This window comes from Cajanus cajan, chromosome 3 (genome assembly GCF_000230855.2).
Source record: "Cajanus cajan strain Asha chromosome 3, NIPB_CcT2T_4, whole genome shotgun sequence".
Lineage (NCBI taxonomy): Eukaryota > Viridiplantae > Streptophyta > Magnoliopsida > Fabales > Fabaceae > Cajanus > Cajanus cajan.
The window spans coordinates 75,485,215-75,498,733 of NC_138519.1; the positions used below are offsets into that span (position 1 = coordinate 75,485,215).

Below are 13,519 nucleotides of genomic sequence, written 5' to 3' on the forward strand. Positions count from 1 at the left end.
AGTATTCAAATTTTTTAAAATTTTGCAAATCTTTTATGTATTGAAAACTTAATAATTGAATTATTAAAGTTTCATATAAAACATGAGTTATTAAATGGAGTGTAAATAAATTTACACTTGAAATAAGATATCTTCCTCTTTCTTTTATATATATATATATATATATATATATATATATATATATATATATATATATATATATATATGAGAATGATTATAATAACACCAGTGTAACTTTTACTAAGTATTAAATCGTTCAATAACTTTATATTAAATGTGAATTTTGTAAATTCAACTATTAGATTAAAAGTTCATATCACTTTATATGTTTATATCAAAATTTGTTAAAATTGAACAATAACTTGAAGGTAATCAAAATGTTCATATTTTAGTATATTTTAAAGTGTATATATTATGTCAATTTTATTTTATAAGAATTAACTATAAAATCATTTTGAATTAATATAAATTTTTGTATACATGATCTAAGAATAAAGAACTTTTAATCTAACGATTGGCTTTACAAAATTTACATTTAAAGTTATTAAATATAATACTTAGTAAAAATTATACCGGTATTATTATAATTCTCCTCTCTCTCAATATATAAAAATAAGTATAAGTGATATAACTTAAAAAAAAAAAAAAAAACTTACCTTTTATTTTAGTCTTTTTCGTATCTTTTATTTTGTTTTGCTTGCTTTCCAAATAGAAACATATCTTAATGCGAAGATCAACCTTGTTATAAGACATTGCAAATTTAATATGGTGATTATGATCATGTCATCTTTAATCATGAGCATTGTCAACAGTGAACCAATCATCCTGAAACAGGTACGATTCCTAGTTTTATTTAAAACCAAAACAAGAAAAACTCCTCGATTCGCAAACCAGTCACGCATTTAAAGTGAGACACTCACTTAGGTTCCAATCCCAATGCATATCAGCATTTGTTTCTTCTTTCAGCCGCCAAACGCGAGAAAAAAGCAACCCTCACGTAACAATGGAGGCAACAACAGATTCCCTAGAATTCCCAATCGAATTGCAATCCAAAGTGTTCCAAGTGCTAAGCTCGAACGACAACACTGCAATGGAAACGCTATTCTCTCACCTCTACTCTCCGCAGCACCAGCACAGATCCCAAGCACTCGCGTTCCTCCAATGCTGCAAGCGCCACCACCCGGATCTCCTCTTCATCAAACTCTTCTTCCTCCTCCGATGCACTCCCCTCCCGGAGACACGCGCCAACGCCGCACGCGCCCTCCTCCTCCTCAATCCCGCAGACTTCTGGCCCAACCTCAAGCCCATCGCCCAGGCCCGCCTCAAGGCCCACTTCCTCACCTTCCTCGCCCTAGAGCCTTCCATCCACGTCCTCCGCCTCGCCTCTCTCCTTCTCGCCGAAACCCTCGCCGCCACCTACAAATCGCATCAAACGTGGCCTGAGATGCTCGACTTCTTACTCTCCTCCCTCGCCTCAAACGACGACAAGCTCCGCGAGGTCGCCGCATTGGTCCTCGCCAAGCTCCCAAACGACTCCCGTTTCCTCGTCTCCAACGCGTTCAGGGAGAAACGCAGCGCCCTGCGTCCTCTCCACGCCGCGTTTCTCGCCGCCCTCGCCTCCTCCAATCCGGACGTCCAGGTCGCCTCATTCGCGGCCGTCGTTGGCCACATCCGCCTCTTCTCCGACCCGGCGCTCTTCCACGAGCTCCTCCGCGCGGTCATGGTCGGCGTCTTCGCGCTCCTGCATGTCTTCGAAGCCACCTATTTCCGAAGCGCGTTCGCGGAGCTGGTGAACCTTGTGTACCGTGAGCCTCTGCTTCTGAAGCCGTACATGAACGATATGGTCCTGGACGTGCTGCAGATCGCCGAGAGCGGTGGTCTGAGCAAGGAAACGCACCGTTTAGCGTTTGAGCTGGTGGTGGCCATGACTGAGGTGAAGGAGTATGAGCACGTGTTTGTCAACCTTCCAAACTCCACTGCCCGGAGGCTGTTATGTGTTCCGATGAAGATGCTGCTGTGTGTCGGAGAGAACGGTAGTGGTGGTGGTGGTGGTGACAGTGTATCGGAAGGAGAGAAGGTTGTTGACGTTTATGGATTCGGGATGAAGTGGTTGAAGAAGCTTTGTGTTGCACTCGGAGCGAATAAAGCGGTGCCTGCTGCGTATGAAGTGTTGCGGCTTCACTTAGACAATGCCCAATGGAATATGCGCCATGCAGGAATCACAATGCTCAGTATCCTGGCTGAAGAATTCTCCGATGAACTGGTGACATAAATATTTTAAATATTATATATTATTTCTTTGTTGAGTAATCATTGATCTCAAGTTCTGGACTATGCAATTGTAAAATAATAAACCTAACTTTAACTTCGGTTGATTTAAGTTCTACTCACGTCAAAAACAAACGTGCAAGTATATTTAAATATTTAAATATTATATAACTGACGTACAAGCTGAATATTTTAAAAAAAATTTCGTTAACATTAATTAATATTTACCTTTTCTATATGTTTTGTACTAATTACAGCAAACACAAGGTGTTCTTAAAGAGATTGATTATCTTGGTGCGTGATTTGTTACAAAAATTTTGAGTTGTATATGTTTTGTGATGATTTAAATTTGATTACTTGCTGATGATGATTTGTTTGTTGTTGTCCAGGTATTGATGGACAATTTTCTAGGTGAAGTGGTGACCAAAGTTTTGAAGTCAATCCAAGACTCACATATTCAAGTTCGGTTAGCAACTTTCAAATTTATGGAGACTCCTACTAACTTTGTTCAGGCGGTGCATATCCTTTACCATCATAAACTCGTGCATGCTTTTTGCATGGCGCTCGACAATGATCAAGACCATAAAGTGAAGGTATGGTAGATTTGATTGACCGGTATATATCCCAAATTTTACAAAGTGAGAGACAAAAATGAGAAAAAAAAATATAAGAATGATAAAAAAGAATTAAAGTATCAGGTAATTTTTTCATAAATTGAAAATTTTAAATACACATTATATATAAAGATTAATTGACAACATAAACAATTTTGTTGGAATAAAATTTTATTAGTAAAAGAAAAATTTGAGAATAACAAATACTAGTAATTTTGGTGGAAGAGGATATATATATAAATGATTACTTCTTAATTTTGACTTGATACAAACTCTAAGCGATCACTCCTATTAATTTATACTAATGGTTCCTCCTAAATTAATGGTTAGGATTTTGCCAAAACTATTTTAATCTAGTGACTATAAATGGCTCACTAAATTATTTTTCATATATGCAAACCTATAAGTACATTCTAGACAATTCCATATGTTACTCTAGAATTATCTTCTAAAGAAATTTTTTTAAATTATGTTTCTAGAAATTGGTCTTTTATTTATATAAAAGACCCGAAATTAAGTTTATATTTCAACAACTTGATAGTTCTCCACCACCTAATTATTTCTCCTCGATGAAATATTTTAAAAACATGAGTGTTCAAAAATCATTGTTCAGAAAGACATAAATATGATAAATGATACGATATAATAAAAAATAAAAAAAAGAGAGATGGAGAGAAAAGATAGGTGTTAATAGAAAGTTTTTTTAAAAAAATAAAATCACTAAAATTCTGTACTTTAATAATGATGTGAATAGAATAGTCTTGTTAGCACTAAAGGTGTGTTTATATACATGTCCAAACTCTGTTGAACACCCATCCTTCAAATTTCCTAGTTACATTCTGTTCTTAGGAATGTGTGCAGTGTCAAACACAAATTAGCCTTTCTCAAATTCATTTTGTCTATTCATGGCAACCTACTAGGTCTAAGCATAAGGCTCAAGATTTTAGTCCACAATGACTCAAATTTAGGCTTGATATATGTAAGGATTTTTCACCCAACTTTTTTCCTTGGTATCCTAGGAAGTCTAAGCCTTGTGTCATGATATCAGCCTTGACAATGTGATCTTGGACATGTCCTTCTTTACCTTGACATCCTTACCAAAATCCAATTTAGTCATAACAATGGGACCTAATATCTAGGACGGGTGATATTTTACTTTTGGTTCAATGTGCGAGAAAGCATCACACCTCATTAATGTGACTCCAAAAGCTTTAGGAGTCTTAGTCTTCATATTGTCATGTCATGCAAGTACAACGTGCATTTATCTTGGCCTAAGAACACTTGGTCTAGGAGGGAGATTATTGCCAACTCGACCATATGGTATCGATCTGGATTATTATATGTTGAATTAAATAAACAGTTCTCCTCCTATGTTATGATCAAGATGTGTACCTCACAACATTGATAGGTTCTAGTACTTAAATTCTAATGAAGCTTTTAATTTTGAAAAAGAAAAAAATATACTCTCTCCTACAAATTATACTTTGTTTGTAGTGTATTTGACTCTTACTGTTTCATAAGCTTTGGGACATTGTTTCAAATTATTTATCTCTTTTGATTTTTAAATTTCTATCAGCAGTCCAGCTCTATAATACTAATTTACACTAGTTTTCAATCTTTGTGTGAAAGTAAGAAATAAACAATTACAAAAATAATGTCTATGACACATGATGGAATGCTCGTTAAATATAAGTGAAGGTTTGTTTTCCTTTTTTATTTGAAGGATACCTTTCGCAAAGAACTTAAGCTCTTACGTTATGCCTTGTAACTTGTTTTAGTCCTTTTGAATTTGATATGTAACATCTTGTACACATTTTAGCATGTGAAATTCTAAATGTTTCTTGTTCTTGTTGAACTTTCTAGCAATTCATCTTCAAAAGATGTTTCATGTCACTTGTCATACTCCTTTTACACTTGGTGAAGAAAGGCCCAATTTGCTCCCCCTTTATTTTTTATCTGTTACTTTTTACAAGGAATGTTAAAAAAATGACGTGAATAGTGTTTAGATATCTTGCTCATTTCCCTTCGTAAGCATGCGTGTCTTCTTCTCTTCTTTTAACTCATTTTCAAACATGTCTTATTAAGTTAATAAACTTATGTTGCTTTTCTAGGAACAAGCTGTCTCAGCAATGCTATTCTTTCTAAAGAACACCTTGCCAGAAAGCTTAACACTGAACAAGAATGGGGATATTTTAATGAGCAAATTGTTGCCATTGCTTCAGGTAAATAAAAATTATTACCTTGCAATTTGCTGGATTTCAGTGTCTGTGGAAAGGCTATCACAAATTAATTCCTTGAAAGATTTTCATCCTGAACTTTCCATTAAGGCTCATAATATTTGAATTCCCATGACCCCATCATTATGATCCTCTTATTTGATGTTTTGGGCCCTCCGTTTGCAGGGTAAAGAAAGTGCTAAGCAAAGAAGTATTGCTTTGTCAATTTTAAACATAGTTGCTCAACGGTGTCATGAAGTGGCTCACAAGTAGTTTTTTGAATCTTCCTTTTAGCTTCTTGTATGCTCGATACATTTAATTGATCTCAAAAGTTTGATACATAGAAAACTTACTGTTTGTTTTACTTGATAGGTACTGTGCAACCTTTCTTCCCATCTTATTGGAAGCATGCAATGATGAGAATTCTGAAATCAATGAGGTTTCATGCCATGTGACTGCTTGGTTTCATTCTTGATGCAGCTTTTCTTTCTCCAATTACTTTTTTTGTCCCTTTTCAGGAGGCAGCACGGGGAATTCGAATTTTTGCAGAGCTTGGAACACCGCAGTTGAAGCCTTTTGTCAATAGTATCTTGTTTGTTCCATAATTTGCAGTATTATTAATAATTTCACAACTAAGATCTGTTTTGTCTTTTTAGGGATATTGTTAGAACTCGGTGTTTTGATGAACCATCCGAATCGATCACTTTCAGAGAATGCAAAAGCTCATGATATTGCAGTTTCTGCTCTAGGAAGAATTTGTGAAGTCCATCGTGAATGCATTGATGGTTCTAAGGTAATATTTTCCTTCTTCTATCTATTGGTATTTGCCCTTTGTTAAAAAAAAATATGCCAGAATAAAAGTTCAGTATAATGTTCAATGAATCTACTAACATGTTTATGCTAACATTTAAGCAGAGCTAAGTTTACTGATTTCAAGATGAGATATCTGAATCTGATCAAGCTAGGCGTTTGTTCTATTGGTAACTATTTATAAAATGAGGAAAAAGAAAGCACTACTTTTTCTTGCCTCTTTATACTTGCAGATTGTTCCAGCCTGGCTAAGTTTCTTGCCACTTGAAAATGATTTGATCGAAGCCAAAGTTATGCATGAACAACTCTGTTTAATGGTTTCAAGGTGAAGAAGTTTAATAGAATATTTTGAACTATTTGCTTTTCAATATAAGCAGGTGTGGTTAACGTAATGCTTTAATATTTTTCAGATTAGATAAGGATCTTTTAGGATCTGGTAATCAAAACCTTGTCAAGATTATTGTAGTGTTTCTTGAGGTGAGTTATCCACACGTAAATACCAATTTGTCTGATTTCATTTTTTCTCTTTTGTCTGCCAATTTTGAGATGTTTGCACACTTGTCAATTTTTGGTCCCTCTTTAACTTTTAATCCACAATTTTGTTTCCTAATTTAAAAAAAAAATGTAATTTTAGTTTAACTGTGAATTTTACATACCGGTTTAAATTCAAAAGAGTTACTTATACAGAAAGTGAGAACTCAGTAATATTTTTTGTTGTCGTGTTATTTCATACATGCAGCATAACTATCACTGAAAATTGTGTATTATTACAAGTGTGTAGGTTTAATCATTAGAGCAAAATTGCAATTATTTTTTCAAAACTGGTAGATCAAAATGGCCTAAATAAAAATAGGAAACCAAAATTGTAGAATAAGAATTAAATAAAGAAATTTAACTTTTACTTTACGATACATTCTTGTCTAAAGAATGTCTAGGACCATTTACAGATATATTCTCATGTAGACAAATGTTGTGCAAGTTCATAGTTCCATGCATTGTCTCCTGGGATATGATTTAACTTCCATAATCAACTGGATTGAAAGGGAAAGCCTTGAGGTTATAGTAAGGTTGCTGCTGGTGACATGATGGTCACCAATTCCACTAGAGAAAGCAGCCTCTCCACTCAAGGGCAGTAAGGCCGAATACATTTGAATCTCCCCAAGTCCTTTTATAATCACAGATTGTATTTATGTGTGGACATTTTGGTGTTCCACAAAAGAATTACAAGTTATAACCATCTTTTAAATTGTTTATTTCATTTCATACACTCGAAAGAGAAACATAGATAATCACAACAAGAGTGAAGAAGTTGAAGGAAGAGTAGGGAAATGACTAATATACATATGCTCATTCTTTTTACCATCATGAATTTGACTACATCTATGATGCAAAATTTACTGTCATTTGATTGCCAGTTTGATAATTATTTCATATAATGGAAAGCCCAATTTGGTTGAGATTAATTATGAAATATGAATTTATTTTGTTGGATTTATATCATGGAACAATTTGCTAATGTCTTGCACAGTATAAGCATGATTTTTAAAATTATTGAATATTGGTCACTTTATCTGTTCTCTCCCGTTTTGGTGGAATATATTTTTATTACAGATTATAGACAAGGGTGACAAATTAGCTACAGCAGAAACAATGGAGCAGGTGAATTATTTGCTGAGGCTGCTTGTGCAGCACATTCCACGTAGTGTGCTTGACACGATTTTATTATCTCTGAATGCTCAGCAACGGGAATTACTATTGACTTTGGTATCCTCCTAGTTTTTTTATTACTTGGAAGGAAATTTAAAGAGAGAAAAAATGTATAATCTTCCACAGGAAGAAAAATTGTAGTTTTATTTCACTGTTGATTCTGCAGTTGTCATATGCAGAAAGAAATAGGTTGCGACATTACTTTCTGCAATCTCCCTTGCCACAAATATTGTAATTGTACTAAATGAAGAACTCTGTTACATGTTTAGAAAAAAAATTTTTTTCTTTCCAAAAACTTCATGATCGGAGCTCTTATAGTGAAAGATGTGCACTCAGCAATGCTGCGAAACTCATATTGGAATTCCTCAAACCTCCTATGGAAACTATCAATACTTTTAAAAAAAATTAAGATGCATTTAATACATACTGATCAAGAAAGAGAAAAGCCCGTGACGTTCATTATTTAGAGAACAATTACAAATAAAATAATATTAAATTTATTTTAATATTAGTCTTCACAATAAATTATCATTTTCTTAAAGAATGATGACCACAACATTAATAGTAATAACGAAAGTAATAATAACGAGAATTTGTCACTTGAACCCAATTTTCCAGTAATACAATAAACAGTAACAGTTCGAGATTCGTGGCACTTTACATAACAAAAAATCAAGATTCGTGGCACTTTACATAACAAAAAATCACAAGGTAACATTTTAATAAAATAAAAAGTTTCTTCACTCACTAAAAATTCTGCACTTTTACCGATTATGCAGTGTGAGTCATCAGCCTTCTAATTTTTCTTTTCAAAATTAAAAAAAAAAAGAAAAAAAAAAAGAAGTAAATATTGCTCCTTTCTGAACCTTAACCCTCATTTTTGCCCTAAACACCAAACACTGCCCTATTACTCGTCAGCCCACGTGCTCTGACCCGAAACATTTAGAGAATATCCATGGGCTTCAAGCCCAATTAGTCGTCAGCCCAACACTTTGATTTTTATTTCTTATTGAATTTGAATGCAGTTGATGTCATCTCTCTTAATATAATACTACGTAGTACTAGTAGGTCATACCTTGAAAATAAATAAATAAACTATTAATAAAATAATTCCTATATCCTTCACTCTACACTCTACAGATGTAGAGGACGAATCAGACCGTCCACGTGGACGATGAAGCTAAAAATGTTGTGCCGACGTGCATCTCGCTCTCTCACGTGTCGATGTTCGCACTGAATCTGCAGTCACACGTGGGACCTACCTTGATGCAATTTCTTCTTCCCATCTAGATAGATTCCGATCACAACCTGTCTCTACTGCAACTCAAAAAATGGCAGAGAAGGCCAACGGGAACAGCGTCTACGCCGATGAACAAGACGAAGAAGAACTGAAGTCGAACCAGAGGAAGGGAAGGGTAAAAGAGACCTTGCCGGAGGTCCTTAACCGTATCGCCTCCGCCATTCTCTTCCCGGAGCCCGCCTACGCCGGATCCATACTCCGCCGGATTAAGGTCTCCGTCTCCGACAACGCTCCACTCCTTCCGGACGCTTCCAGAAACTCCGCTCGCGACGTCATCCTCTGGACTCGCCGCGGCACTCCCTTCCGCGCCCTCTTCGTCATCTCCGTAAGAATGATAATAATTCAATCCGGTTCATTCTTCGATTTATTCATTGAATCGAATCGAGTTTCATCGCTGTTTAGGAATGGTTTCATTGTTCAAGCTTTTATAGACTGTGATTTTAGCTTCTCCGCGTGTTTCACTTGGTAAGATGTCTTGATCATGTAGATTGACCCGTGAGTAGCTGATTTCCAACTTAAAGTGGTCTAATAGCGAATTGTTAGATTTTCTGTGTGATTGGGGAGCGTTTGAAAAATTTATTGGAGTTAAAATTGATTTTGAAGTGAAATGATTAATATTTGTTTGGATTTTTTATTTTGAATTTTAAAAGTGATTTCGTAAAAAAAATAATAATAATGTAAAAATGTTGATGTAACGTAAATTCTTGCTAAAGTTAGTGTGTTTAGATATGCATTAATATAATTCATTTTGAATCAAAATGAATTTGCAGAATTGATTTTGAATAAATGTGAGTCAAAAGTTTCTTTGAATGTCAAAAGATATGAAATTAATTTTCATATCGAATGTTATTCGAAAATTTGTTATCAAAATTGATTGAGTGTTAATTATAAATTTGGATAGATAATCCGATCATCTTGAACACGATGAAATTGATTCTGAACATAATTTTGTCTAAAATCACATTATCTCAAATTTCAACGTAATATTAGATGATTTTAGGTGAATCCAAACACGCATAATAATTACTGTAAAAATTATATTTAGTGTGATTTTTCATTAGTTTGTAAACTTGAAACTTAAACTCTTATTAGTAAGTATAGTGTTTGTTTTACCGGTCACTCACGTTCTGATGGATTTGTTTACATGCTGATTATCATCATTAGGATTCATAGCATGCAGGGTTGTTTATTTTCTTGATAGTAAACATGGGAAAAATCACATGGAGACGCATGATTGTTACCTATCAGTTTTGATGTTGCTTAATCTTGTCCTTTTGTAGTCATAACAGTGATAATAATGATGAACCATGTTCTATACGTTTTTAAAATAATAAATTGAAATTAAATAAGAAACTATATAATATTCATATCAAGCAAGGGTTTATCATAAGATAAATTTATCTTTTGTTTTGAATGTTTATGATTTCTTGTTTTTCTTTATTGCTGCAGGTTGGGACGGTTGCTTTTGTTGCATTGACAGGACTGCTTGTATTTATGCTTTTCTTTCTGGCTGCGACCATAAATGCCATTGTCATATCACTGCTAATGTCTTTGGCAGCAGCAGGAGGATTCTTGGCTCTTTTCTTTGCTTTTGTTACAGCTATATACATTGGAGCATTAACAGTTGCCATATTTGCTATTTCCGTTACCACATTTTGGGCAATTGTGGCTATTCTGATAATCACAGGTAACAAGTTTTTTGGTCACCTCATCCTTTTTTCTCTTTCATTTTCCAGGGTTTTATGTCTGATTTTGTTTGCTATTACATTGTTATAATAACTTTCAGAACTTTTTTGTTTGCTCGTAGTGTGTTCAATAGTTTGAGTACACCACAGCAATAGATGTATATCTCTTCAACGAGATGTGCCTCTGAATAGGTTATGACATGATATAAACTGCATCCTTTAGTTGCAATTAGGCAGATATTTCATCAGATTAATGACTCTACAAGTGGTTGTTGCCCTTCCCAGTGTAAAAAAGTAGTTTTGTACACTCAGTAAGATTTTACATGTTCCCATCCTTGTTACTGGTTACTGCATGTATATAGACATTGATCAAGTGTAAGGTAATTATTTCGCATATAATTGCACTGGCATTTTGTTGGGAACCAAGAATTTGAATTGAGAATGAAAAGAAAGATTTTATTCTTGATTGCAAAGGAACAAAGAATAGGAGAGGATACTCTCCTCCAAGAGTTTCCCTTTCACAAAGGTGTTAATGCTCAATTTACAAATGGACCCTTCTATCCTTCTTACCCTATTTATATCTAATTATGCCCTCTAATTAACTAACTCATTAATACTCTAACTATCTTAACTAACTGCCCCTTTCATGTACTCCTAATGAGCATGGATTGTGTAATGGTTTATATGTTCACTATTAGGATTTTACTTCATTTGGCAGCTTACCAGTCAAACAGTAGCCATAGATCATCAACATTGCCTGATGTGGTGAATTCCATCCTTAGAATTTCAATAAATTATGGACTATTTTTGTGTACATGAAAGCCAACAGGGAGTTTCTGTGGCATCACTAACTTAACTGCAACTGCTTTTCTCCTCTTCATTCTAAAATATAATATGATGTAGATGTTTCTTTGATTGATTGTCGTAGTTGTTTTTTTATTTATCTTTTTGTGGGTTAACACTACTGGACATGGAAATCTATATGAACCAGGCTGGATCGGATTCATTTACACGGTGTGGCTGGTAACTAGAAAGAGCTTTGGATTTGCTAAACACTCGTTGGGCGTGACTGGCTCTGCAATTTCATCTTACACTACTGCACGGCAGGCACACCACCTGATACACACAAATTCAAAGTAGGGGATGATGATCAAAAGTGGAAACTTATGTACAAATCTTAAGCTACATGTGTGTTTGGGAATGACACGAGCTTCTTCTGGCTGGTATGAAGTCTTGTTCTTAGATCCTTCATAGTTTGGTTTCAATCCCTGTCTTTTGTTTTGTACTTATGAACTGATGGATGTTTTGATAAATAAGCCAGGTTATTGTGTGTTGTGTTTAAAGTTTGATGTTAATATAAAGCAGTGGCTTTTCTTCTGTAGCCCATCTAGTTGCCTGGCGTAGTACAATTTGTAGCCGATACGAAGTTACATTTGTGTGTAAATGATGTAATATTATTAAAAGAAAAAATGATGTAATTTTGGAACGAAGTATATTTTCTGCATTTGTGGGATCAAATATGTGCATGCGGTATTTCTACAACTACACATCCCATTATTTAATCACATCATATTCTCGTATATTTATATTGTTATAAAGCTAGAGTGCAGAATTCCTATTTGGTATTTTTTTTTTTTTAATCTTTCCACCAAAGATAGAATAGGGATTTTATTCCACCACTAAGATATAGCCAAAACAGGCTTTGGACAAGCACAAAAAATAAAGGGAAACTTTGCAGTGAGGCCCCAAACAATAAAGGCGTCACAACTTCAAAAGTGATTCAGTGGCCATATTATTGAGGCTAGAAAACTAAATAGTAACTTCTGGATTATGTTAAGCCATACGAAATGTGAACTAGAGCTAGAAAGGAAGCCGTAGATAAATTTAATTTTATGGGATTAGCTTCGGGATGATCCTTGTTTGAACCATTATAAGAGAAGGAACCATTATCGTTTCCATTTTAAGATCATTAACTATTAATAGTTTATTCGAAACCTTGGTATCCTGCAAGATACACATTTAACACGTTGATTAACTTCATTGAATCTTTAGTTTGTTGTCATTATAACCATGAGCTTCTTGTGGACTCAGGAGGGGATGAATTGATGACACTTGAAAGAAGCCTTTATTGGGCCCTAGTGCCTCTTACCTGAAGGATCGAGGTGTGTGTCAATGAATATCGCATAGATGCTTTATGAGTGACTCGTGGATTGACAAAAGAGAAATGCTCCAAAGCCTGGAAACCAGGCATTTCTTCAAGGCTTCTGTTTAGTGTCAGTTTGGTAATTTACTGAAACCAATTTCCGACTCTGTAATACAGTTTCGACGGAAAATACTTGATTGAGATTAATTTGAATATACTTGTTAATCAAATTAAACAAATTTTAAATTTTTTCTATTAAAAATATTTTTACTAGAATTCAAAACAGAGTAACAGACAGTCCGACCCTCTTTTATGGTCGAAAGAACAGCAAAGGGTAGAAGACATACAACGATGGGCTAGAAAAGTTTTCTAGCCCAACAATAACCAGGGTGCTCAACTAAAGAGTACAAGCCTAATAAGTAAATGGACCCAAAAAAGGAAAGCCTAATACATTTTGTTTTTGGTTGAATCTTATAAGTTCTGTCCAACCTTAGGCAAAAAGAAACAAAATCCTAGAGGGTTCGTTCATTATGGTAGTGGGTTTTAGTTTTTAAATGTAATTTTCAAGAAAATTTGTGTTTGGTTGAAATAGAGTTGAAATTCACTTTCAAGACCATTAGAAAAAAAAATTTGTGAATTTGATTTTTATATCTAAAAACACAGTCTCGTTTAGTTGTGATAATTAAACCCAAACTCATGTAATTATCTGACTCTGACCCAATTTTGATGGAAAAGAATCTACCTCAATGGGGTTCAAGTTCATAGATATAACTCCT

At 34.5% G+C, this 13,519-nt stretch overlaps 2 protein-coding genes across 4 annotated transcripts; both read left to right on the forward strand.

The window, feature by feature from the left end:
• The first annotated feature begins 642 nt into the window (after positions 1–642).
• LOC109799027 (uncharacterized) lies at positions 643–8,348 on the forward strand. Of its 2 annotated transcripts, XM_020359503.3 has the most exons (10): positions 654–2,263; positions 2,658–2,861; positions 4,994–5,104; positions 5,285–5,367; positions 5,471–5,537; positions 5,617–5,683; positions 5,755–5,891; positions 6,142–6,233; positions 6,319–6,385; positions 7,520–8,348. In XM_020359503.3, exons 1-10 carry the CDS (start codon positions 1,004–1,006, stop codon positions 7,682–7,684), a joined length of 2,253 nt encoding a protein of 750 aa, XP_020215092.1. In that variant the 5' UTR covers positions 654–1,003; the 3' UTR covers positions 7,685–8,348. The 2 variants fall into 2 exon arrangements, 1 of the variants encoding a protein (XP_020215092.1); XR_002239829.3 differs by lacking the exons at positions 6,319–6,385; positions 7,520–8,348 and having other exon boundaries at positions 643–2,263; positions 5,617–5,663.
• Positions 8,349–8,892: 544 nt separating this feature from the next.
• LOC109807786 (uncharacterized) lies at positions 8,893–12,989 on the forward strand. Of its 2 annotated transcripts, XR_014432680.1 has the most exons (4): positions 8,893–9,240; positions 10,365–10,602; positions 11,592–11,823; positions 12,692–12,989. XR_014432680.1 is itself a non-coding variant. In XM_020370827.3 (3 exons), the coding sequence occupies exons 1-3, from the start codon at positions 8,947–8,949 to the stop codon at positions 11,738–11,740; spliced, it is 681 nt and encodes a 226-aa protein (XP_020226416.1). In that variant the 5' UTR covers positions 8,898–8,946; the 3' UTR covers positions 11,741–12,142. The 2 variants fall into 2 exon arrangements, 1 of the variants encoding a protein (XP_020226416.1); XM_020370827.3 differs by lacking the exon at positions 12,692–12,989 and having other exon boundaries at positions 8,898–9,240; positions 11,592–12,142.
• Positions 12,990–13,519: the final 530 nt, after the last annotated feature.